Source organism: Puma concolor, chromosome B3 (assembly GCF_028749965.1).
Source record: "Puma concolor isolate L17-30 chromosome B3, mPumCon1.1.hap2, whole genome shotgun sequence".
Classification (NCBI taxonomy): Eukaryota; Metazoa; Chordata; class Mammalia; order Carnivora; family Felidae; genus Puma; species Puma concolor.
Window position 1 is genome coordinate 128,469,430 of NC_141672.1, and position 22,248 is coordinate 128,491,677.

Here is a 22,248-nt window from a genome sequence, read left to right on the forward strand (position 1 = left end):
ATGGCTGTTGGGGAGGCAGGTGGTGGCAGGGGGTAGACCAGCACTGGGGTCCCCTCACTCCAGGGCTGGGGGAGGAGGCCCTGTGGTGAGCCAAGCTGCTGGGAGCCCTGTTGCTCTCCAGGGCCACACAGCTGTTAGTGTGCTTGGCATCCTTCTGGGAGCTCGGGGTTTAGCTCTTGCCACCCACCTGTCCCCCATCTGCACACTGGCTGGTGACAGGGAATGCCTGACAATGACTTTTCAATGTCCAGGGCTCTGCAGTGTCAGAGATTCAGTAATGTCCACACAAGTGGTTCCCTGAAGTGGAAAGAAGTGATTTTCTCTGTGGGGTCTGTGCTGGTGTCCCTAGGTCTGGTGCTTCATATCGACCTCAGCCTGGAACAGCCACACCCCCGACCAGAACAGCTGAACACACACCTGCCTCCCCAGTTGCCATTGGGTTCAGTTGTTGAGGAGACATAAATGTTGGGGAGACAACTGACAGTCTCTGTGACACTCCCTGAAGAACACACCTCTAGTCTATTTTGGAAATAAGAGGGGTGGAAAGAAAATATAGGACAGTCACCAATGGAAGCAACAAAAATATGATATTTAGCAAACAATTCATAATTTTCTCAGACTTTTTGAAATTGTGCTTTGTTCTGGATGGTCTGGGACTTAAACAGCTCAGGTGGGAGCAGTCAGGATTGGTCCCTGACAGCAGATAGTCAGCCGACCAGGGGGCGTTAGTGGGAAGACAGCTATCACCAGAAGAGAGCCTACAATTAAAAAAAATTCTTTTTAATGTTTAGTTTTGCGAGAGAGACAGTGCAAGTCGGGGAAGGGCAGAGAGGGAGGGCGAGACACAGAATCTGAAGCAGGCTCCAGGCTCTGACCTGTCAGCACAGAGCCCAGCGCAGGGCTTAAATCCTCGAACCATGAGATCATGACCTGAGCCAAACCAACTGAGCCACGAGGCACCCCTCTTTTTGTTGTTGTTGTTTATTTATTTATTCTGAGAGAAAAAGCAAGGGAGGGGCTGAGAGAGAGAGTCCCAAGCAGGCTTCACACTGTCAACACAGCTCAATGCGGGGCTCTAACTCCAGAAGAGCAAGATTATGACTTGAGCTGAAACTGAGAGTTGGATGCCTTACCCATGGGGCCGCTCGGGCGCCACCCCCCACTTGTTCCTTTAAGCCCGGACAGGGGTCCTTTGTAGGCTTCTGTGTACACTCTGCTCCCAGCCCTGCCGCGGCCACTCTGCTCCAGGCAGCATGGAGCCTGTGCTGGTGTCTCCAGTGGGCTTCTCCCTGCCCACAGGCCCAGCTGATCGCACAGTCCATCGGCCAGGCCTTTAGCGTGGCCTACCAGGAGTTCCTGCGGGCTAACGGCATCAACCCAGAAGACCTGAGCCAGAAAGAGTACAGCGACATCATCAATACCCAGGAGATGTACAACGATGATCTCATCCACTTCTCGAACTCAGAGAACCGCAAGGAGGTGAGCCCCATGCACCCTCGGCAGGCCCCGGGCACCATGCTGCACTGGCCTCTGCCACCCATGTTGGGTCCCTGAAGAGCTGGGGCCAGCCGGCACTGCCCCACACCAGCTCACTGCCAGAGAACTGGAGCCCTAGAAGGGCTCCTCAAATCCCTGTCCTCACTGCAGAATGAAGTGTTGCCCAGAATGCTTGCTCCTGCCTTCAGAGCTGAGCGCTTGTGTGTTAAATGAGGTGTTGTTGTAACAAAGGAGCTGATTACAATCAGTCTTAATGACCTTGAAAATGTGCCTTTTAATGCTGCTATTATCATCTACTGGAGCTCAGCACCCAGGAGGTGTTTCTGAAAAGCATATGAGAAGCATCTTTAAAACAGGGAACTTGGGTGCTCTGCCCAGGGGAGTTTCAAAGCTGCCAGGAGTGGAGGCCTCAGCAGGTTCCTGTGTGTGCTGTTGGGGGGCAGGGGTGGGGGGGCAGGGGGAGGGCCTTAGAAAGTTATCCTAAGACACAAGAGCAAATACCCTGGGGATGACCCATACCCTGACTGCTTGCAAATGAGTGGATGAATGACCCTTATTGTTTGTTGAGTGAATAAATGACCCTGGCTGCTTGTTGAATGAGTGAATGAATGAATAATCAGACTGCTTATTGAATGATTGAATGAATGAATGATCCTGGCTTCTTGCGGAATGCATGACGGGCAGCTTTCTGAGAAAGTGACCCTTGGGATGGATGGGACGTAGGACTTTTCTAGACAAGAGCAAGAGCCAGGGGCAGATATGAGGCCTGGAGTCTGAGAACATTCTTCTTGCCTCCTCCATGGGTATGTGGGAGGTGAGGAGAATGGAGGCAGGATACTGGAGCCATGCTTGGGCCTGGGGGAGTCCATGCTGGGCATGGGCGGGAGGGAGTCTGCTCCTGGTTTCCAGGATTGTTGGGGGCACCCCAGAAGGGCTTGGGAGCCAGAGCTGGGTGAGGCTGGAGGGTAGGCGGGCAGGTCCCCGGCCCCCATCACGGGCACCTCTCACTGCTGATTTCCTTGCAGCTGCAGCTGGAGAAGCACAAGGGGGAGATCCTGGGCGTGGTGGTGGTGGAGTCAGGCTGGGGCTCCATCCTGCCTACAGTGATCCTGGCGAACATGATGAATGGCGGCCCAGCTGCCCGCTCAGGGAAGCTGAGCATCGGGGACCAGATCATGTCCATCAACGGCACCAGTCTGGTGGGGCTGCCCCTCGCCACCTGCCAGGGCATCATCAAGGTGCGCACACAGGGCCCCTGCCTTGTTTTATTCTCACTGCATTGTAATCCCCCCTTGACACATGAGGAGACAGGTGCAGACAGACCCACCCAGTGATGTTGACCCCAAGACTACACCATATCACTGAAATCAGAGAAGGACCTGGGCTGCCCTTGGGGGTGAAAAGGGGATGTTTGGTTTCACTTATGCCAGTTCTGAGGGACATGGACCCCCGGCAAGGGCCGAGGACCCACAGATGCAAGGTGACCTGGTTTGCATGGGACTTTCTCAGGTTAACTCCAAGAGTCCCGTTTCTGGGGCATACTGAGAGGGATGGTCACCCTGCATGGGTGTGAGAGCCGGGAGGCTGCTCCTACCGTCTGACCCATGAGCTTGGGCTTTTGGAAGATGCTGAGCTGCTGGCCCCTGCAGGGACTGGGGGGGTCTTCACACCTAAACCAGGTCTCCAAGAGCCCCAGGACAGAAAGAACAGAGAGACCAGGAGGCCTGGCACAGCATTGCCTTTGCTCTGTCCAGGGTCTCCAGACGGTTCTGCCTGCTTGGGGGCCATCCTGTGGCCTTCTGTTTGTGGTCTGCCCCCAGCCCCTGTGGCTTGTTCCCTCCTCATCTGCTATGGTCTTGGTGCTGGAGGACACCGCTCTGCCCTCCCTTGTCAACCTGGGAGATAAAGGGCATTCTCAAGGTCCGAGCATCCCATGAGCCGGCTCTCAAAGCCAGCCCAGCAGAGCATGTGCCTGATGAGTGACCACCTAGGAAGACAGATGGTAGACACAGGAAAGGCCTCAGTCTGCAGTACCAGAGGTTTTGTCTGCCTGGAGCTTCTCTCCGAGGGCTGCAGTTCCTGGGGTACCTGGTCACCCAGGCTCTGATGGGGCTGTGTAGGGAGCAGGGTGCCCACTATATCCAGGCAGCTCTGAGCAGCATCCAAGGCTCATGACTGGCCAGAGGAACAAGCTGAAACTGCAGCCACATTGAGGCCTGCCCCCCGCCCCATCCTCACCTCACCCCCACATTTAACCTCACAATAGGGGCCTGGGGTACATCCTCTCTGGGGCCTGAGGTCACCCTTGGCTGCAGCTGGCCCAGTCTCTGTGTGGATGCTAGATCCCCCGGCTTACAGATTTTCACTGAGCTTGTCACTTCCTGACCCATCAGCAGTTTTGTCTGGAGGAAGGCTTCCCCATGGTCCTTCCAGACAGAAAGTGCTCCTCTGCATGCAGTGTGGGGAGGGCCCCTCTCCCGCAGTCCTCGGAGGGTGACCCTGGTGCTGTCTCTTCGGTTGTGTACAGTGGTTCTCAGGGCCTGGCCTCCGGCTCCAGGAGTAGCTTGTCTTCACATGGGTCAGAGGGCCCACATGCGTGGGAAAGCCAGTGGCCCCATGTACAGGTAGCACAGAGGGACGTAGAGGCCGAGAGGTGACTGACCCATCGGATCCAGGGCCACCCCCCTGCCAGCCGACTCCTCCTCTGTCTAGGCCTGTGAGAGTGTGCTGGTAGGTGGCATCTAAGGCTGCCTCATGACCCCTTCCCCGCTCTGCAGGGTCTAAAGAACCAGACGCAGGTGAAACTCAACATCGTCAGCTGTCCGCCAGTCACCACGGTCCTCATCAAGCGGCCTGACCTCAAGTACCAGCTGGGCTTCAGCGTGCAGAATGGGATCGTGAGTCTGCCCTCTCCACCTTGGCCACCTTCGTTGTGCACATGTGGGCCCAGATTCAGGGGGCTGGGGGGTGGCCGCTCTCTACCCACTCTGTCCCTGGGACTGCTCCCATCTGATGGGACAGGCCCTGGCTGGTGGGCACAGTGGCCAGCAGCCAGGCCACACAGGGCAGGAGTTTTCAGCAGCTCCCAGGGCAGGCCTGAGCCGGGAGGGAGGGCTGACGTGTGGCCTAGGAATGGGTCCTCAGGCCCTACGTGAAGCATCCTTGTCCCTGTCATGGCTGTTCTCAGCAAACACCTGCTTTGGAGGAGAGGCAGGAGTTTTTTCCCCATTGCAGTGTGGACACATACAGCCAATGGCAACATCTGACTCCCTGTGTTCAACAAACAGATACTCAATCGTTTGCTCGTTCATTCACCCACCCAGAGCCATTCGTGAGGTGTCTGCACCATGTCAGGCACTGAGGAAGCAGGAGGGTTTCCAGGAGGAGGTGATTCTGGGCTTGAGTGAGTGTTGGTCTGCCCAAACATTGCGTGTTCCTTAGGCCAAAGCTCTGGATTTAGAGTTCCCGCACCCTCGGCCTCCTCTGAGGACAGGAGAGCTATCCTTTACCCCTCACAGCATGCTCAGGTTGGAGTGGCTTCACCCAGCCTCCCCACAGGGGCCTGGCCTGGTAACTTTTCCCTCCATGTAGTGTCCTGCTGCCTTGCAGTACTGGAGCTCTCCCCTGGGTGGCGCCTCTCTCATGACCACCAGCCTCCTGTCCCCAGGGCCAGTGAGGCTCTCAGATGTGCCCTTCTCCCCTCACCAAGCCCCACCAGGAGACCTGGCTCCAGCTGGCCTGGGGTAGCCACAAGGCATCTGGTGTCCTCCAAGCAGGCCAGCAGTGACCAGGGAGTCCCTCAGCCTCCACAGCACCTAACCACAGCTGGGTGGATGGTGGCAGGATGCCTGGCTTGGGACCGGCATCAGTCAGCTCCTGCGCAGACCCATTGTGGTTTCCTGCCTTGATCACTACAGAAGCACTTCCTGCACCAGGTGGCAGTGGTTAATGTGCAGGGTAAGCAGTTAGCTGAAGGACGTCCCAGCACTGGGGCGTCTCGGTAAATCTCGGTGCTGTCCCATGAGAGGTGAGAAGGAGGGGTCCTCTGCACAGCTGTCAGTGTGCATGTGCACATATGTGTATGTGCATATGTGTGTGCTTGTACGTGTGTGCACACGTGTGTTTGGGGGCGTGCTAGCCTGGGCTCTGGCCTCCTTCTGGAGCTTAGTGACCCTGTCTTTCCTTCAGAATGAGAGGCCCATGTGGCTAAGAAGCTACATTATGTCGTAGAATCGGCCTCTCTCACCCCCTTTTCTTTAGCCCCAGCTGTCTCCTAGGACATCTGTTTTTTGTTTTAATTGTGATAAAATTGATTATCATCTTTTAAAACACTGTTTATTTATTTTGAGAGAGAAAGAGAGAGGGAGGGAGAGAATCCCAAGCACACTCTGCCCTGTTAGCACAGAGCCTAGAGGGGTTCGATCCCATGAACCATAGGATCATGACGTGAGCTGAAATCAAGAGTTGGACGCTTAAGCAACTGAGCCCCCCAGGAGCTCCTCGATTATAATCTTACCCATTTTCAAGTGCTCAGTACATTCACACTGTTGGGCAGCCAATCTCAAGAGCTCTTCATCATGCAAAAGTGGAACTCTGCACCCACCAAACACTGACTTCTCATTCCTGCGCCCCCCCCCCCGCCCCTGGCTTCTGGCAGCCACCATTTTATCTTCTGCTTCTGTGAACTTGAATACTCCAGGTGCTTTATGGAAATAAGTGGGATCAGACAGCACTTGCCCTTTTGCAACTGGCCTATTTGACCCCCAGCATAATGTCCTCAGGGTTCATCTACCTCGTAGCATGTGTCAGAATTTCATTCCTTTTTAGGACTGAATGATACTCCATTGTAGGAATAGACCCCATGTGGTCTTCCACTCATCCATCAATGGACATTGATGGGTTTGGGTTGCCTCCACCTTTTGACTGTAGTGACTCATGCTGCTCTAAACATGGGACTGCAGGACTTCCATTTTTCCAGTCTATCTAGTTTCATTGTTGCCAGTACTCGGAGGCCCCCTGATCCATCTGTCTGGGGTGTCAGTCCATCTGTCTGTCAGTTCTAGGAACCAGGAAATGGAGCCACAACCACAGGGCATCCCTGTGGAGCTGGTGTCTGCAAGGCTGGTCCGGTTAGGGAATGGCATTTTCTGTCACCATTTCACAGAGGACTAAGGGACAGGGAGGTGAAGTAACTTGCCCTCCACACTCCCAGCTGGAGCAGAGCAGGGATTGGGCCTGAGGCCAGCTGTTGGGAAGAGCAGACCCACACTCCCACTGCCCACCTTCAGACACTTGTATGCAGTGGGAGGGTGTCAGGGGGAGCGTGTGCTTGGATTTGACACCATTTACGAGCAGTGCAGGGGCCAATAAGTTTGTATCTAGGGCCCAGGGCATTAGTAACCAATGTAAGTGCTCCTGAAGCCTTGATTAGGGCTTCGGTGGTGGGCCAGCCAGTCTCTCCTCTGACTAGGACTGCAGGGACCATTGTGCCCGCTGACAGTGGTGTGCCACGCAGCCAAGTTCCCCTGAATCCTCTGGAAAAGTTTGCTGACATCTGAGTTAGTCTTGCACAAGTGCTTTTTCCATTTTCAGCTTCATTACACCCAGAATACAGTGCATTAGTTTGCAGACAGGCCACGGATGACCCACTTAGCACTGTTTCTAAACGGATCCTTCCTCTCTCTTTCCACACCACCATTCAAGAAATCAAGATGTCTCCCACTGGGAGACACCAGCCTTCTCCCCCACAGAAGTGCACCCCGTGAACTTGGAATGCCCCACACCCTGGTTCCTGTGGGCACCTCGTTTGGGAAGGCTGGGACCAGTGTGTGTGTGTGCATGTGTGTGCTTGTGTGTGCACATGGCCTTCTCCTCAACACTTCCTGCTCCCTTCTGTCCTCTCCATCTGCCTGACCCCCAGATTCCAGCCGGGGTCACCTGCCAGGGTGGGGATCCATCCTCCCGGCAACTCCCTCTGAGGGTACAGAGCTGTTTTCTCCTCCCTCTTCACCTTCTGTCCTGAATCTCCGTGACTATGGAGGAAGCTGCCACCAGGGATTGAAGATTGCACCTTCTCTGGTGTGTCTCCTTCTCTGCTGTGGCCGGGAACAAACTGGGTGCTTCTTGGTAAGGCTGGGAAGTGAACCAGGTCACCCCGAAGCACCTTCTTCAGGATCTTCAGAGAAACAGTTACAGTGGGGACAAAATGCCCTTAAATCATTTGGGAGGGGGGAAGAAAAGAATAGAAGTTACTCCTTAATTCTTGTATGGAAAATTTGGGCAGTCAGTCAGGCAGGGAGCTCCCCGTTTCTGGAAAATGGGTGGCCACGGCTCACCCTGCTTCTCTCCTTCTGCCTACCCCCCGGTTGAGCCTGGACTGTACCGAGTGCTCAGGTTCCAGTACTGTGACCAGCTCTGGGCAGGAGTCCAGTTGCCTGGGCAGTGGTGGCCTGGGACTGTGACATCAGTCTGTATATATGTCCTCTACCAGAAAGACAGGGACCCTGAAGGTTGGGAGGGACCCACTTTTTAAGTTGGTTTAGAAAGGCCTGTGGCATTAGTGACAAGACATGATCCACAAAACAAATGACAGATGGGAATCTTGCATGTGGTGCCAGGGCCAGCCTGTGGTCAGTGGCCTTGTAAGCCTATGGTGGCCTTAAAAAGTTGCCATGCCAGGTCCTAAGGGAGGGAAGGGGAGGCAGGCAAGTGGGGGAGAGCTGTCCTGTTTAAGGGGATGGTCATCCCCCCAGCAACCTTGGAAATCAGAGGGCCCAGCTGAATGAGCAGGTCTGGCAAGGGATTGGATGAGGAGTTGGCCTAACAAAGGCAGGGGTCCTTGGGATGAGGGCAGGGGGTGTGTACCACAAGGCATAGAGGAGAGTCTTGGGTCATGTAGAGCCTTGCTATGGAATGAAAAGAACAGTGAGTCAGGAAGAAGGGCTTGGCTGTCCCCCTGCATCTTCCACCACCTGTGGTTATGCCTCCTGCTGGCAGGTTGGCCCTTGACCTCTTAGGGTGCTGACCAGAATGACCCTTCCTGACTCTGGGTTGGGGTTCCCTGCCTTTTCAAGTCTAAAGATGCCCCAAAATGTCACAAAATCCTCAATGAGATGAAAGCTGTTTTGGTAGTGTTTCCTGATTAAGGAAAGCAGACCATGAGGATAAAGGGCCACCGTGAATTCTGTGAGGCCTTTAGATGACGTGGGTGGCCCCTGGGCACTCTGGGGACAGGGTTCTGGCAGCCTAGGCCTCTGCTGCCTGGCTCAGTCTCCAGCACGGGTGGTGGGGTGCAGCCTTCCAGGGCTTCTGAGATAATGCTGAGGAAGGGGCAGCCGGGGTCTAGGCAGTGCCAGCCGCAGTGCCTGTGGTCAGGTGCCAGGGTGGGTTAGGCAGGAGAGACCTCCAGTGGCCAGCAGACTCTCAGAAAGCCTCAGCTCCAGGGTCCCTGCTGTTGGACCCCTGCGTTGGGTCCTTGGAAAGTGTGGTGGAGAGGCACCTGGAGTCCTCTCTGCCCTCGCCTGCCTCCGCATCTCTAGGACTTGGGCACTGCTCCTGTGAAGCCATCAGGGTGCAGCTCTCTGATGAGAGCGTGTCCTCTCCCTGAGCCAGCAGCTCCCATCTGGGACCTGCTGCCCTCTCTGCATTGTCTGGGCGGGCATCCGCCTTTCTGATGCCACCATCTTTAGGGAATCCCCAAGTGGGTGGATTTCACAAAACTTAGGGCCCTCATCATTTCCCCCAGCTCTGTTTGTTGGCTCGTGAATTCATCACCTCCTCTTGAGGTGGGAACAGTGATTTCTTCAGTTCAGAGAGGAGCAGAGTGTGGCTGGTGGAGAATCTTGTAGGATGTGCTTCAACTGCACACACTACCAGTACTCTACACTCCCCTGACCCAGGAATAGAGGCTCTGGGATGGCTGAGGGGGCAGAGCCACTGTAGGGAATCTGAGGGCCTGCAAGGGTCTCCCACAGGCCAAGCTGTTGACTTTATTGTTTTTAGCCTATTCCAAATCATAAATGTGCCCGTTGGTGAGTCAGCAGATTGCATACATAAGCAGTTGTCCTGTGGGTTTCTTTTTCTGCGTGATTAATTTCCCTGCTTCCGTGTTTGGGGACAGCAGTGAGCTCCTTGTGGGCATGGTGAGGACTTGCATGCTGACCTGTTGCGTGTCTGCTTAGATCTGCAGCCTCATGAGAGGGGGCATCGCAGAGCGAGGAGGCGTCCGAGTCGGCCACCGCATCATTGAGATCAACGGGCAGAGTGTGGTGGCCACAGCCCATGAGAAGATAGTCCAGGCTCTTTCTAACTCAGTTGGAGAGGTAAGGCCATGCCTGTCACTTTGCTGGAGTCAGAACCTGAGTCCAAGGCCATCTGGGCCCTACATTTCCATGACTGACATCTGTGCCCCAAGTGGGGTATGTGAGGTGCTCAGGAAAGCCACTGGTTCCCCCCGCCCCTCAGGAATACCTGCCTTCTTAGGAGAGCCATCCTTGCTGGAATCTTGGAGCGTGTCTGTGCTAGTCATGTGCTTCCACCTTGACCTGTGTGACCCACCCCCTCTCTAGGGAGCCCTGGGCACCCACTGAGCTGCTGGGCTGGGCCTCTCACCCAGGGAGTACCTGTGACGAGGCTGAACGGCTGCATTTGGCTGTTCACTCTGTTTGTGCAGCCAACAGGAGGGCAAAGGTGGCTGATGCCTTTTCTAGAACTGGATGTGCATGCTCAGTCTGGGAGCTCTTCCTTCTGCAGGACCCCTGCCCTTCCAGGGCACGAGGTTCTGGCCACCCCGGAAGTGGGGTCACTGCTCCGCCTGCTTCCTGCCGTCTTCCCATCCACAGAGCAGGCCAGCCGTGGCTGATGCACCCTTTCCTGCTTCTCTGGCTTTAACCTTCCTCCTCTTCTACTTCTTTCTGGCATCAGAGCAATGCCAGCCTGAGGTAGACGGGGGTAGGAGGAGAGGGGCACAGTTTTCCTCAAGGAGTTCACAGGTGAACAGGGTAATTTGGGGTGAGAAGTAAGGTGCTCAGAGTATGTGAAATGGAAGGAGGCCTCACCCAGCACGAGTGTGTCTGGTGGGTCGGAAGAGGGGTCTGTTGCAAAGGGGCCCGTGCTGGGTGGGAGTTTGCATTTAATTCTGAGGGCTGTTGGGCCTCTCAGGCTCTGTGGCCATGTGGGGAAGAGTGCGGCTTCCATTTTGGTAGCCACTGGGGGTAAAGCTTAGTCCCTGGGTGGATGCTGTTTCTGAGGGGGTTTCTGACCACAATTCCTGAGGTCTGCTCGGTTTTTTGTGAAACTACCAGGCTGGGGGAGGAATCCTATTTTCCCATAGATTGATGGTGGCTGATAGCTGGCTCTCAAAAGGGAGAGGGGGCCAGGTTGGCACCATTAGTGTCCTTTTTTACAAAGGGCTTCCCAGGAAGGAAAATCTGATGTTTGAAATGGCCACCCCGCTGGGGCGATCAGCCTCAACACCTATGAAGAAGCCAGTGGAGTGAAGGAGAAATGTTTTCAGCTCTTCAGACCTGAGATGAATTGATATTCAAAGAGGCACAAAAGCGGCCAAGGGTGTGGCTAGGAGACTGAAGTATCTGCCTGTGTTTTCCACCATCCCTGAGCACATTTGGAAAATTAGTTCCTCGATAACAAGACTTGAGGTTTGGGGTGGGTTTCAGATTGAGGAATTACACAGAATATTCTTCTGGTGGAAAAAGCCATGCTGGGCGTGGTGGATGCACTAAAATCTAAATTGATCAAACATATCCTGGGGGCAGGGACAGGCAGGGGGCAGGTAACACTGTAAAAGCCATCTGCACAACTGGCTTCTCTGGGTTGGTCACCCAAGGGCCTGAGACCTGGTTGCTTGAGGAAGGGCGGCCCCCGGGAAGGCCACACCATGCGCCATGCCCCCCTGCCCTAGGTCACTTCTTGCTGGGCACCCAGGAGAGTGAAGCCAGTGGCACCCGTGCCAGCCACACCTCCCAGAGCCCCAAGGCCTGAGCCTGGCACAGCCCTGGGCTGGCCCTGCTGGAGCAGAAACCACCTTTTCTGTGCATCCACTGGTCTCATTCTTCTTCCCAGTGCCCTCACAGGATTTGGGGGAATGTGCCCCACAAGGGCAGTCTCCCTGGGAGGCCATCTTGTGCCTTGCTTGTGCCCCCCAGGTCCCCTTGGATCCAGGGAGGGAGGCCAGGCCCCCAAAGGCTCATTTGCTAACTGAACCCCAAAGGATGGAGGGGCCCGAGGTCCTTGGCCCTCCTCCATATATTCTCAGACCCCTGAACCCTCACTTTTCCCTGGCTGCGTGGGAAGGGCTTCAGAGGCCTGGGAACCCCCCAGCCTGCCTCCAGCTGAGTGGGCAAATCATAGTCACAATTAAAAATCTGATTTTTTGCCCCTCTGCTGTCAGCTTGAGCTGCAGAAAAAACTAGCACTTGAGCTTGTGTGAAACCCTCTGAAGACCCGGATGGGGAGGTCCAGTAAGAGTATACAGTGTCAGGAAATGCTTTCTAAACCTTCATTGACGACGTCATTTTGCCTGCACTCTGAAAGCTGGTACTTTGCACAGAAAACCCTCAGGGGGTTTCTGCAGCCAGCCAGTTCCTGGAGTGTTTGCTCTCACTTGATTGCATCAGGGGGAGGAGAGAGGCCTTCAAGGGGAGGAGAGAGCCGGGAGCAGCGAGAGTCTGTTCAGCCCCTGTCTCTCATTGACAGATCCACATGAAGACCATGCCTGCGGCCATGTTCAGGCTCCTCACGGGCCAGGAGACCCCGTTGTACATCTAGGCCCACCCAGCCTGCACCGCCCAGCCCACCTGGGTTCAGAGGAGCTGGAAGGCTGGACCCAGGACTTGACCCCTGACCCCACAGCCCACCCAAGGACACTGGCTTCTCTGAAGGGTGTGCCCTCACGACCCACTTTTTTTTTTTTTGGACAAAAAGGGGTATCTTTTCATCCAAGGAGAGTCACAGGAACCAATCTGTGTAGAACAGTCAAGTGTTTTGCCGCATTCTGACCCGTTTCCTCACTGCGACGGACAAGGGTGTTTGTCTGTAGCTCTGTGTGGTGTGGAGTGTGTCTTTCCTCCCTGAAGCCGTGGAGAGCGGACGTGGGCGCTTGCGGACACGGCCCTGGAGGGGCCCCGCGAGGACAGCAAGCTCTGGGGGGCCAGTGACCGTCCCTTCTGCCCCCCCCCCCCGTCTGGGGGCCCGGGGTGCCTCGGGGGAGGGCACCCTGACAGTCCTGAACAGCCCTGAATGGGCCGATTCTGCCGCTGCGGCCGGCTCTCGGGGTGTGACTTGTGACGTCTGGGAACATGTGATTGTATTTAAAGAGGAGGGAGACGTTCCTGAGTTAAATAAAAGATGATGGCTACAACACAGAAACTCCATATTTATTTAGATAATCTCACGGTTTTGACTTTGACAAGCCATTCTTCAGACTCCAGGGTTTTCAGATGACCGGTCGCCACGCCTGCCGCTCCTGTCCTCCCCTCGAGGCCACCCCTTCCCCCCCAGACCCCACCTGCCAGGACACACTGGCTCCTTCTCCCAGGGACGGGGGGCACAGCTTCTGCCCTCTATTTAAAAATCTCTGTCTACACACACGCATTCACACACGAGCTCCCTCCCCCACCCCCCAAAACCAAAACCACCCTGGGAATCTCTGCCATTTCAGGGGCAGCCAGTGGTGAGCGCAGATCACTGGGCGAGCCAGGCATCACCGCGAGAAGTATTACAGCGTGTGTAAATACGGTGAAACGTAGTCTAGTTCAGTTCCTTCGAGGTCAATGTTAACCGACGTCATTTTGTCTGGAAGTCTCTTTTTTTGGCCCAGGCCTTGAAGAATACACTGTGACTTAAGAAGCCTTACCATGCAGTAACTAAAGCTTTAGGATTACTGTATTCAAGGAGTGACCTGTGTGTTGCATGCAGCCGACCTTAGGAAGACTCGCTAATATCACTAATAAACTGAAGTCATAATAAAAAAGCTGTGTGCGTGGCTGGTTTGTCAACTGAGAAATGGATGCCCAGCTTCCCTCAACCTCAACACCTCACAGCACGGCTCTACAACGGTGCCATGTGCTGACGGCATCCCCTTCCAGGCCGGGGCCTCCGGGGGCCCTTTCCAGTGAGGTTGGAGAGGTAGATGCTCCAGGCACCAGGTGTCAGTCCGGGCTGGCCGTGCAGTGACTACAGGGTCAGTGACGGAGACAGGTCACCAGGTCTGCCGGCCCATCCCATCCCAGGGAGGACACGGGCTGCTAATTTAATAAGGGAGAGAAACCTTTTGCTTCTCTTGGTTTAAATTTCAGTGATCTCCAGAAGAGGTGAGTTGTGAGTCCATGTGTGTATGGACCACACATCCCAGTGGTGTCTGCTTACCTCTAGGGTCTTTTGTGGCCTGTCCCCTGGCATGGGGAGGCAGGGGTCAACATAGGCTTTGGTCAGAAGGCCTGGTGATGGGTGTTCCCCTGTTGATCTGGGGAACCTGGCCTGGTAGGACCCACCTCTCTCTGCTGACAAGCGATCTGCTCTCCATGCTGTGAGCTACTGATGAGGCTCTTCACATCTAGCCAGAAATGGCCCATGCCCTTGGAGCTGGAGGCAAAGGGCGTCAGCTCAGGAGAGCCAGGGGTATGTGGTTGTGTTGTCCAAGACAAGGCAGGGGAACAGACTCTGGAGAGGAAATCTGTGGGCAGATGACACGGGGGGTGGGGGTCCCACCAAATGATACACATAAAAAGTTCAGATTGAAAGAGATCTCTGAGCCAGTGGCATGCATTCCTCCTGGAACCCTCGGATGTCACATGCACAGACGGAGGGGCAGCTCTGGGCCAGCACTGGCGGTACCTACATGTGTGCAGTCACCTGCCCTCTGCCCCCTCACCCCTGCCCTTTTCTGGAAGGATATTGGGAGACACGGGCGGCCACGGATGCCTCACGCTCCTTGCTGCCTCCTCAAGATCCTTCAGAGGCACACATGGGCTGCCTCTGTCCCAATTAGATCCAGAGACACAGAGGCCAGAAATAGTTTTTATTAAAACACTGATCATTATGAAAACACCTTGAGGTACATTAAATAAATACAACCTTCAAGTTGTACAAACAGGTCTCCTGTGGCTTGAAAACAATTTCCTATAAATTCTGCCTAATAGCAGCATCTGTGAATCAATACAGCTGAGGGGGGGAGGGGAAACACATCCATCTGAAATAAGCTTTCTGTTACACGGTTTGTTACAAGCATTTAATTTGCATTGTCACCAGCTGAAGGAGACTAAGTCCTTGTGAAGGATGAGTCCCTGCTTGTTTGCCACAGAGATGGGGTCCAGAGCTTCCCCCACCTCGGTGTTCTTTTGGCCCCCAGGCAAATGGCAGTGTCTGGACAGGCTGTGGCCCCACACCAAGCTGACCTCCTTTGGGTGGTGGGGAAAAGGCAGGGAGAGTGCCCAGGACCCAGGCCTTTGCAGGTGGGGGTCCCATGCCTTAGCTTTCTGGCACAGCCCGTCAAGCTCTTCCCTGGCCTGCTGATGCTTTAACAAGAGGGGTAGGAGAGGGTGCACCAGCGAGGGAAGGAAAACAGCTTTCCCCCTGGCCATGCACCCATGTGGTCTGGGCTTGGGGCGCTTGCTGCTGGGGCTCTTGGCTCTCACATGCCGCTGAGCAGAGCAGGGTCTTGGGTACTGGAACTGGCGAGTAGGGTTCCTGGCTCATTCCTGGTGGCTCTAACTGGTACTCCTCTCTTCCCGGGACCTTTGCTGGAAGCCAGGACCCAGGGCCCCGCCAGAGCCCATGTGGGCCAGCTGGGGCCCTGAACGAATGGGCAGAAGGTTCTAGCTGAGTGGTATAAAATTGGGTACAGTTTCCTCAATCGCAAGATAGAGTTACTATGAGAGCAAATGCAAAACTGAGCATGAAAGGATGAGAGAAGGGCAGAGTCCTTGAGAATGTCCAGGCCTCTGGACTTCGGGCCAGAGCGCCCACTTGTACCCACATGGAGACAGAGGCTGCAGCAAGAGACCCAGATGGTGGAGAAAGCAGTGTCCCGCCGCAGGGAGGAGAAGCAAAAGCCACAGAACAGCAGGGCAGGCTCCCAGTGGCCACTCACAATGGCTGCATAATACTGATGCCCCAGCTCCAGCCCAGAGGTGGGAGTGGGAAGGAAAGGGGCTGGCCTCAGACTGCAGGCTTAGGACTCAGCCCAGGGACACTGCTGTGTGCAGGCCCCCAGGCTCAAGTGTGGGCCCCCCACATGCAGGTGGAAACCCCTGCAGCTTGCTAGGCTCTGGCTCCCCACCCCAGAGACACTGAAAATGCCCTGAATTCAGAGGCCAGGGCATCGACAGCCATGGACACTTTGCTGGCAGGCTCAGGGGAGACTATTTGGAAAAACCATCAATTAACTGTACCTGTGAAGGGATTTGCTTTGAGGGACTTCAAAAGCCCTCAGCTGAGAAAAATTAGAGAAGGGATTTCCCATTTTATAGTCTGGATAAAGTGCTCATAATTCATCTCTGGGGTTTTCCGATGGAAATGTTCCGGTTGGCATCAAAAGGCCTTGATGGGTATTTTTTCAGCTCTCTCGCCTCACCCAGAGGTGAGGGAGGCAATGGCCAAGACCATCACTAAAGCAGAGTGTTCGAAGCTGTCCCTGCAGGCTTCCTACACCTCAGTTCCTGGGGGCTCCAGGCGTCTGGGCTGCAGACCCTCCATGCCCCTCCCTCCCCAGCTTCCAATCACAAGGACGTGCCCTCCGCACATTGGCTACAGTGGGGTGCAAGGCAGAGGACAGCACGCAGACCCCAGACTGCTGAACACCAAGCAGCAGTGGCAGTTGTCAGGTCCTCCCCCCGTGCTCCACATGCCAGGCCCTTGGGCTCTTGGTTCAGACATGTCAGCTCTGGGCTGCCTTGTTCAATGCAGCCACAGCTCAGGTGCTAGTGGCCACTGTTGTAGATGGCACAGATACAGGCATTCCCACTGCCGCAGAAAGTTCTTGAAGACCGTGCTGCTCCAGGGTCATTTTTGAGAAGTGGCAGCTGGTAATGTTGCCAGAACATGAGGGGCAGGGGGACCAAGAAAGTCAGAGATGCCCAAGCTGCCATTGCAGAGAGGCTGGGCCTGCCTGCCCCACGTCCCCAGCTCAGTGTGTGTTTTATAGAAAGACATGACTTACAACCTGCAAGCTCCAATGCAGATGTGGCCACTGCCTGGCTGGGAAGGGACTGCTCTGGGTCATCAGAGACTTGCTTTCTCAAGAGGTGCACAGATCCTGGGACACAGGCCTCTTTCCCCAGACCTTCACCCATCCAGGCCATCCTGGGGAGGGCAGACACAGGGAAAACCCCCAAAGGGGGTCCCCAAAAGTATCTACAGAATAGGAGACCATGGACAGAGAGCCAGAGAGGGAAGTGGGGAGGGCACCCCATGGAGGGAGGGTAGAGAGGGGAGGCCCAGGAGACTAGGTGACGGTGGGGCAGAGGTGGCGGGGGGTGGGGGGGAACGCGTCCAGGAAAGCTTCCTGTCATACCGTCTTGCTGCCTGGAGGTGGCCCGAGGCCCCCTATAATGATTTGTTCCCACAACAGCCCTGCTTCCTGCGGGCAGAGAGCTGGGCCTTGGCTGCCATCCGTCCTAGAATTACCCATTTTCTTTCCAGTCAGCACATGATAAAGGGTTGACTAGCGAGTGATACAAACCATAGAAGAAAATGGTCTCATTACTTGTCCTCCTCTATCCACTAAACACTCAACTAAATCAGAAGTGAGGGAGAATTTTGCTTTTTGATGGCCATGATTTTGAAGATGCTTAGTGTCTCCAGTTCCAGGTGCTACATGCCTGATAAAAACCCAAAGAGTTCACAATGGCCACGAGAGTCATTTTTCTGCATCACTGGAATAGGTAGGAAGTGTCATCCCCAAGAAAACAATGGACTGGATCCTCCGCAAGAGAGGGACAGCAGTTCCCCATCTGAGCCACCCAGAGATACTCCTGGGCTTCAGCCCCTCCCTGCACGCACAGTGGACTCCAGCAAGGACACTCTGGCCCAGGCCTGTCTGTGTCCATGTCAAGACCTGTGACTGGTTCACACCTGGTCCAGAACATTGGCACTGAAGATGGCCTCGTCCACGTGGTGCTCATCGGACGTGACAGCCGGGTGAAAGGTGCCCACCACATGCCGTACCTCGGGAGGGAGGGCACAGTTCGAGTGTTCCAAAAATTTAGCCACCAAAACCCTGGTGTCTGCATGGGCCTTGCCGTCCATTAATGAGTGTGGCTGCTCTTTGAAGACCGTCTGTAAGGCCTCTGGCTTTAACCGGTGGTCCATTTTCTGGGGATCTAGCTGCCCAGGTGGCGAGAGCCGGTGCCGACAAGCACAGGAGGCCGTGGAGGAATGAGATAGGGAAACTAAAAATCAAGGGAAAAGATAAAATCTGAAAACAACCAAAACAAAACAGAAGGCAGCTGTTAAATGAATTTTTTACAAAGCAAACACAAGGCTATTTGAGACAAGCTTTTTGGTGGCATTTCCATGGTCCTGGGCTGGTGCCCTGGGAGTGTCCTGTGTCCCTTCATCCCTGGTGTGGCCTGGCCCTTCTCAGCCCTGAGTTGAGCTGCTATTAACCTAGAAGGCCCACAGCCCCCCTGGAGCTGAAGGACTGGGGATGGGACAGCAAAATGGGAAGTGGGCGGGGAGAGAAGGACAGGTGCAGGGTAGGGATCCCCCTTTCTTTTGTCTCTCTGCCAGAATTCCTGAGCTCACAGGGCACTGACCCTTTTCAGCCTTCCCTCCCTCAATGACCTTTGCCCCTGTGGGTCCAATGGCATTAGAGACAGGTCTGCCTCAAGATCAGAACTGGGGGTGCCAGAGGGGCAATGAGAGCACCCCCCACCAGGTCAAGGGTGGACAGGAGCCACTTCAGATGCATCAGGGCCCTGCTCCTAGTACCCACAGGCCCAAGGCCAGGGGACCTGGAAGTAGCTCCCAACAGGGCCCATGTGGCTGCTCTGGATAACCCAAGGAGCAGGCCCTGGTCTGATGGTGCCTCCAGAGAAAGCCAGCCCTGGCCAGTCTCCTGTGACCAACTCACCAAGGACCAGATTAAGGCCTGACTTGCTCACAGCATGTGTCTGGTCACACAGAGGAAACACATTCTGGGTGGTCTGGCCTATTTTTGATAGCAATGGAGCAAGCCTGATAATTAAGCATGAGAAACTGTAAAAAAAAAAAAACAAAAAAACAAAAACAAAAAAACCCCTCACACATGAGGCCAATCTCCCCTCAAAATAGCATCTCATAAATACAGTGAAACAAATGGCTGCATGCATGTTGTCAGTTATAGGCTCTAACATGTCCTCATGAGAGAAGGGAAGGGAAGGCTGTCCTTTCAAAGCCCACAGGGCTGCAGAGCCCATGTTCACGGGTGACAACGGGAGGGCTGGGCTCAGACAAAGCCCACCAGTCACCCCCCAGCCCCCCATCTCGCAGCAGGTGTCAAAGCGTTTTAGAGTATCTCACCGGTCCCCAGAGCAGCCCTGGCCAGTCCTGCTTCAAGGTCCTGGCTGCAGGAGGGCGGATGCGAAGAGGTGTTGCCTTAATCAGAGAGAGAACTCTGGTAACACATGAAACGGAAAAAGGCATTCCCCGTAACACTATAATCACCCTCCCTCAGGTAAGAGATAGATTTTAGATGCTGGATAAGCAGAGGAAAACTCGTGAACTTAAACAAACCTGTGCATGGATCACACAGAAGCAGCCCCACAGCCGGCATCTGCCACAGGGCAGGCAGTGTCCCCTGGCTGGGCACAGCACAGCAGCCAATGCCACAAGCAAACCCAGTGTATTTCATCAGAATGCCTCCCCTCCGCCCCATCCCATGTCTGAAGGTCCCCAGAGACCGCGGGAAGCCACATGCTTTTGACACATAGAACAGTAACTGTCCTGTGGAGCTGCAAAGAGGCTGTGCCAACAGGGTGGTGTGGGGACGCAGAGAAGGCACTGTGACTCGTCTTCTCTCCATCCTCACCCCTAAAATGTAATGATTTGTGGAGTCCAAATTTCCCTGAGGGGAGGATAGGCCAAAGGAAGCCATCAGGGGGCCACAGAGTAGACACTCCCCTAAACATGCACGTGTAATAGCCCTAGCAGGGAGAAGGCTGAGCCTGGGTTCAGAGGAGCCCAGCACAGGGGAAGGAGGTGTGTGTGTGGGGGGCTGCTTCAGGAGAAGAGTCTTATGGGATCTTGTCTAGTGAGCTGGTAACTGAATGTGGGAGGGGAGGTAGCGAGATAGAGGACTGCAGGCCAAAGAGCTTCCAGGTGCAAACTCTGACGTCTCCACCAGCAGGGCCCTGGTAGGCAATGACCTCCGTGGGTTCCTAGTTCCTTCCAGGGATACACTTCTCCTGGGGCATGGGTCTTGTCTATTTGGAGGTCAGCTGGCCCAACACCACTGAGTCCAGGCAGCCAGGGGGCCTCTTCAGGGTTCTTACAGTTTCACTGGACGAAGCGTGCAGGCCAATGGCCCTGAAGCCATGATACCCACTAGTCTCTACTGGCAAAGACACGTCTGTCCTCCCCCCTCAAAACCTAGCATCATGGGAGGAAGCACGGGTTCTCCAACCTCAGGATGCACAAGACCACCTGGGGAGCTGGTGTGAAGTGCAAATCCAGGAACTCTGATGCCATGTCTTGCAGCCCAGGGAAGGCACCGCCCAACTCAAGAGTCATGTGGGTGATTCTGACCCCAGCTCCAAGCCACACACATGGAGTGCTGCCAAGGGTGCCCAGGAAATGCTACTGGAGACACACCCCTTCTGCTGGGGGCAGCTCCAGCTAGAGGGCACCCCACCCACCTAGAGCCATCACTGAGACACAGACATACCTTATGTGGCCCTGGGTCCCACCAGACCACTCAGCAGGCACTGGCACTTCCAAAAGGGTGGAGCCCAGGCTAGTCCTGGCTGATGGATGGATACAGCCTGTGGTCATCTGCCTGACCTGAGTGCCCACCTGGGCCCCAGAGCTGGGGTACAACCAGCAGGCTAATATCAGGGGCTGGCTGACCCCGAGTGGGCTCTCATCACCCCAAGCCTTCCATCCTTTCTCTCCTTACTCCCCAGCCAGAAAGTGGAAAGCCTGGTGGGTACACAACAGGGGCCCCTGACTGTCTCTCCCTCCCTAGAGCCCTAGGGCATTAAGACCACATTCCCAAAGTGGCCCCTAAGCCGAGGTCCCAAGGCCTGGCCTTGACTCTCAGCTCACTGAGGCCTGCAGTGTCCAGGGCAGAGTAGGGCACACGCTGGGGGCACAAGGGGGCTGGGCCAGTCGTACCTGCCACACTGGATGCACACGAAGTGGGGTCGCTGGTGGAGCGGGCCACACGCCCGGGACCTGGCAGTGCCTGCGTGCCCTGGTCAGGGCCCTCAGGGGACTCGAGGTCAGGTGGCAGGGGCTGTGAGGCACCCACAGGGCCCTCAGGGCTTAGGCCTGGTGCGGTGGCACCCTCGGATGCCAGGAGGCTCGAGCTATCTGCGGGCTCTGCAAGGCAAGGGACCTAGTGTTAGAACTGGCAATGGGCCACCACAGAGCCACCCGAGACAGGCACAGTGACTGCTCACACCCCTGATGGAGCTGAGAGTGAAAATCTCAGCCTCCTGGAGCTCCCCCACAGGGGGCCTGAGCAGTCTGCTCTTCAATGCCAAATCTAGACAAACCTGTAATCCTGGGGGCGTGTGAACACCGAACAGGTCTACAGATGCTCTGTGGTGTTAGAAAGGTTTTGGGGGACACCAGATGATCTCTCAAGAATCATTCCCAGGAGGGATATAGGGTGGGGGCATGTACACCCTTCACACTCCACAAGAGACTAAAAGTTGGAAACCAGCCCCATCTCCTATCCAGGGTATCCCTTGGGGGATCTGAAGTACAGGAAGGTGGAGGTCAGAGGGTGCTCCATGAACAGGGTCCACGTAGAGAAGGGCAGGGCTCAGGGGGACATCAGGGCATCCTAGCCAGGTCCTCATGGGCCTGAGAACCTGCCTGCCCCACACAGAAGGGTACAGCCTGGGGCCTCAAGTGCAAGCCGTGCACTGGTCAGGCAGGTGCAGGAACCAGCCCGGTGATGCCCACCTGATTCTCAAAGTGTGGGCTAGGCCAGCAGCATCAGCATTGCCTGGGGATATGGCAGAATTCTGACCCAATGAATGAGAAACTCGGGGGTGGGCCCAGCCATGGGGGTTCAAACAAGCCCCTAGGGGATTCTGATGCCCCTTAAGTGTGCGACCCACTGTTATATCCCTGTGATGCTGGTCAGATCGGGCTCTAGCCCCTCACTACTCCAAGGGCCTTCCTTACCCAGGGGTACTGGATCAAAATCTGTCTTAAAATCTCAGGGACCTGTGTGCACATTTTTTTAAAGCTTGAGAAGCATTGCTCCCTCTGCTCTTTGATCCCATCACCAGGCAACGTCACAGCTGCTTGCTGTGAGGCAAATCACTCCACAGGGGTAGATTTTTGAGGTGAGCAGCTCACCTGGGGGATGCTTTGTAAGACTCACAGGAGCCTGAACAACTCCAGGGTGGGAAGCTTTGGGGTCTGTCCCATCCATCCCTTTCTGTGGGTCCTGTGGGAGGCCTCTCTGTTGCCAGTGCGCTCTGTTTCTGAGAGCTTCCCCACTGCCACGAGGTTTACAGGTGACCTCCCACGTAATCCTCATGGCCCACCAGCTAACCACTCCGGAAACACGGTTAAGCG

The 22,248-nt window shown here is 55.3% G+C and overlaps 2 protein-coding genes across 11 annotated transcripts in view; one reads left to right on the plus strand and one right to left on the minus strand.

Moving 5' to 3' along the window:
• APBA2 (amyloid beta precursor protein binding family A member 2) overlaps window positions 1-13,486 on the plus strand; it is a 275,852-nt gene extending 262,366 nt beyond the window's left edge. For all 6 annotated transcript variants that reach the window (XM_086711374.1, XM_086711372.1, XM_086711371.1 and 3 more), the window contains 5 exons: window positions 1,300-1,479; window positions 2,523-2,735; window positions 4,275-4,394; window positions 9,678-9,818; window positions 12,211-13,486. In XM_086711374.1, coding sequence (XP_086567500.1) covers window positions 1,300-1,479; window positions 2,523-2,735; window positions 4,275-4,394; window positions 9,678-9,818; window positions 12,211-12,282 — 726 coding nt within the window. In that variant the 3' untranslated portion in view covers window positions 12,283-13,486. The remainder of the gene's footprint in view (window positions 1-1,299; window positions 1,480-2,522; window positions 2,736-4,274; window positions 4,395-9,677; window positions 9,819-12,210) is intronic.
• Window positions 13,487-14,518: 1,032 nt separating this feature from the next.
• ENTREP2 (endosomal transmembrane epsin interactor 2) overlaps window positions 14,519-22,248 on the minus strand; it is a 475,240-nt gene continuing 467,510 nt past the window's right edge. For 4 of the 5 annotated variants that reach the window (XM_086711379.1, XM_086711378.1, XM_086711377.1 and 1 more), the window contains 3 exons: window positions 20,827-21,033; window positions 19,015-19,089; window positions 14,519-17,903 (listed from right to left, as the gene is read on the minus strand). In XM_086711379.1, the coding sequence (XP_086567505.1) occupies window positions 17,581-17,903; window positions 19,015-19,089; window positions 20,827-21,033 (605 nt within the window). In that variant the 3' untranslated portion in view covers window positions 14,519-17,580. Of the gene's footprint in view, window positions 17,930-19,014; window positions 19,090-20,826; window positions 21,034-22,248 lie in introns of all 5 variants that reach the window. The other variant, XM_086711380.1, reaches the window with a different exon arrangement.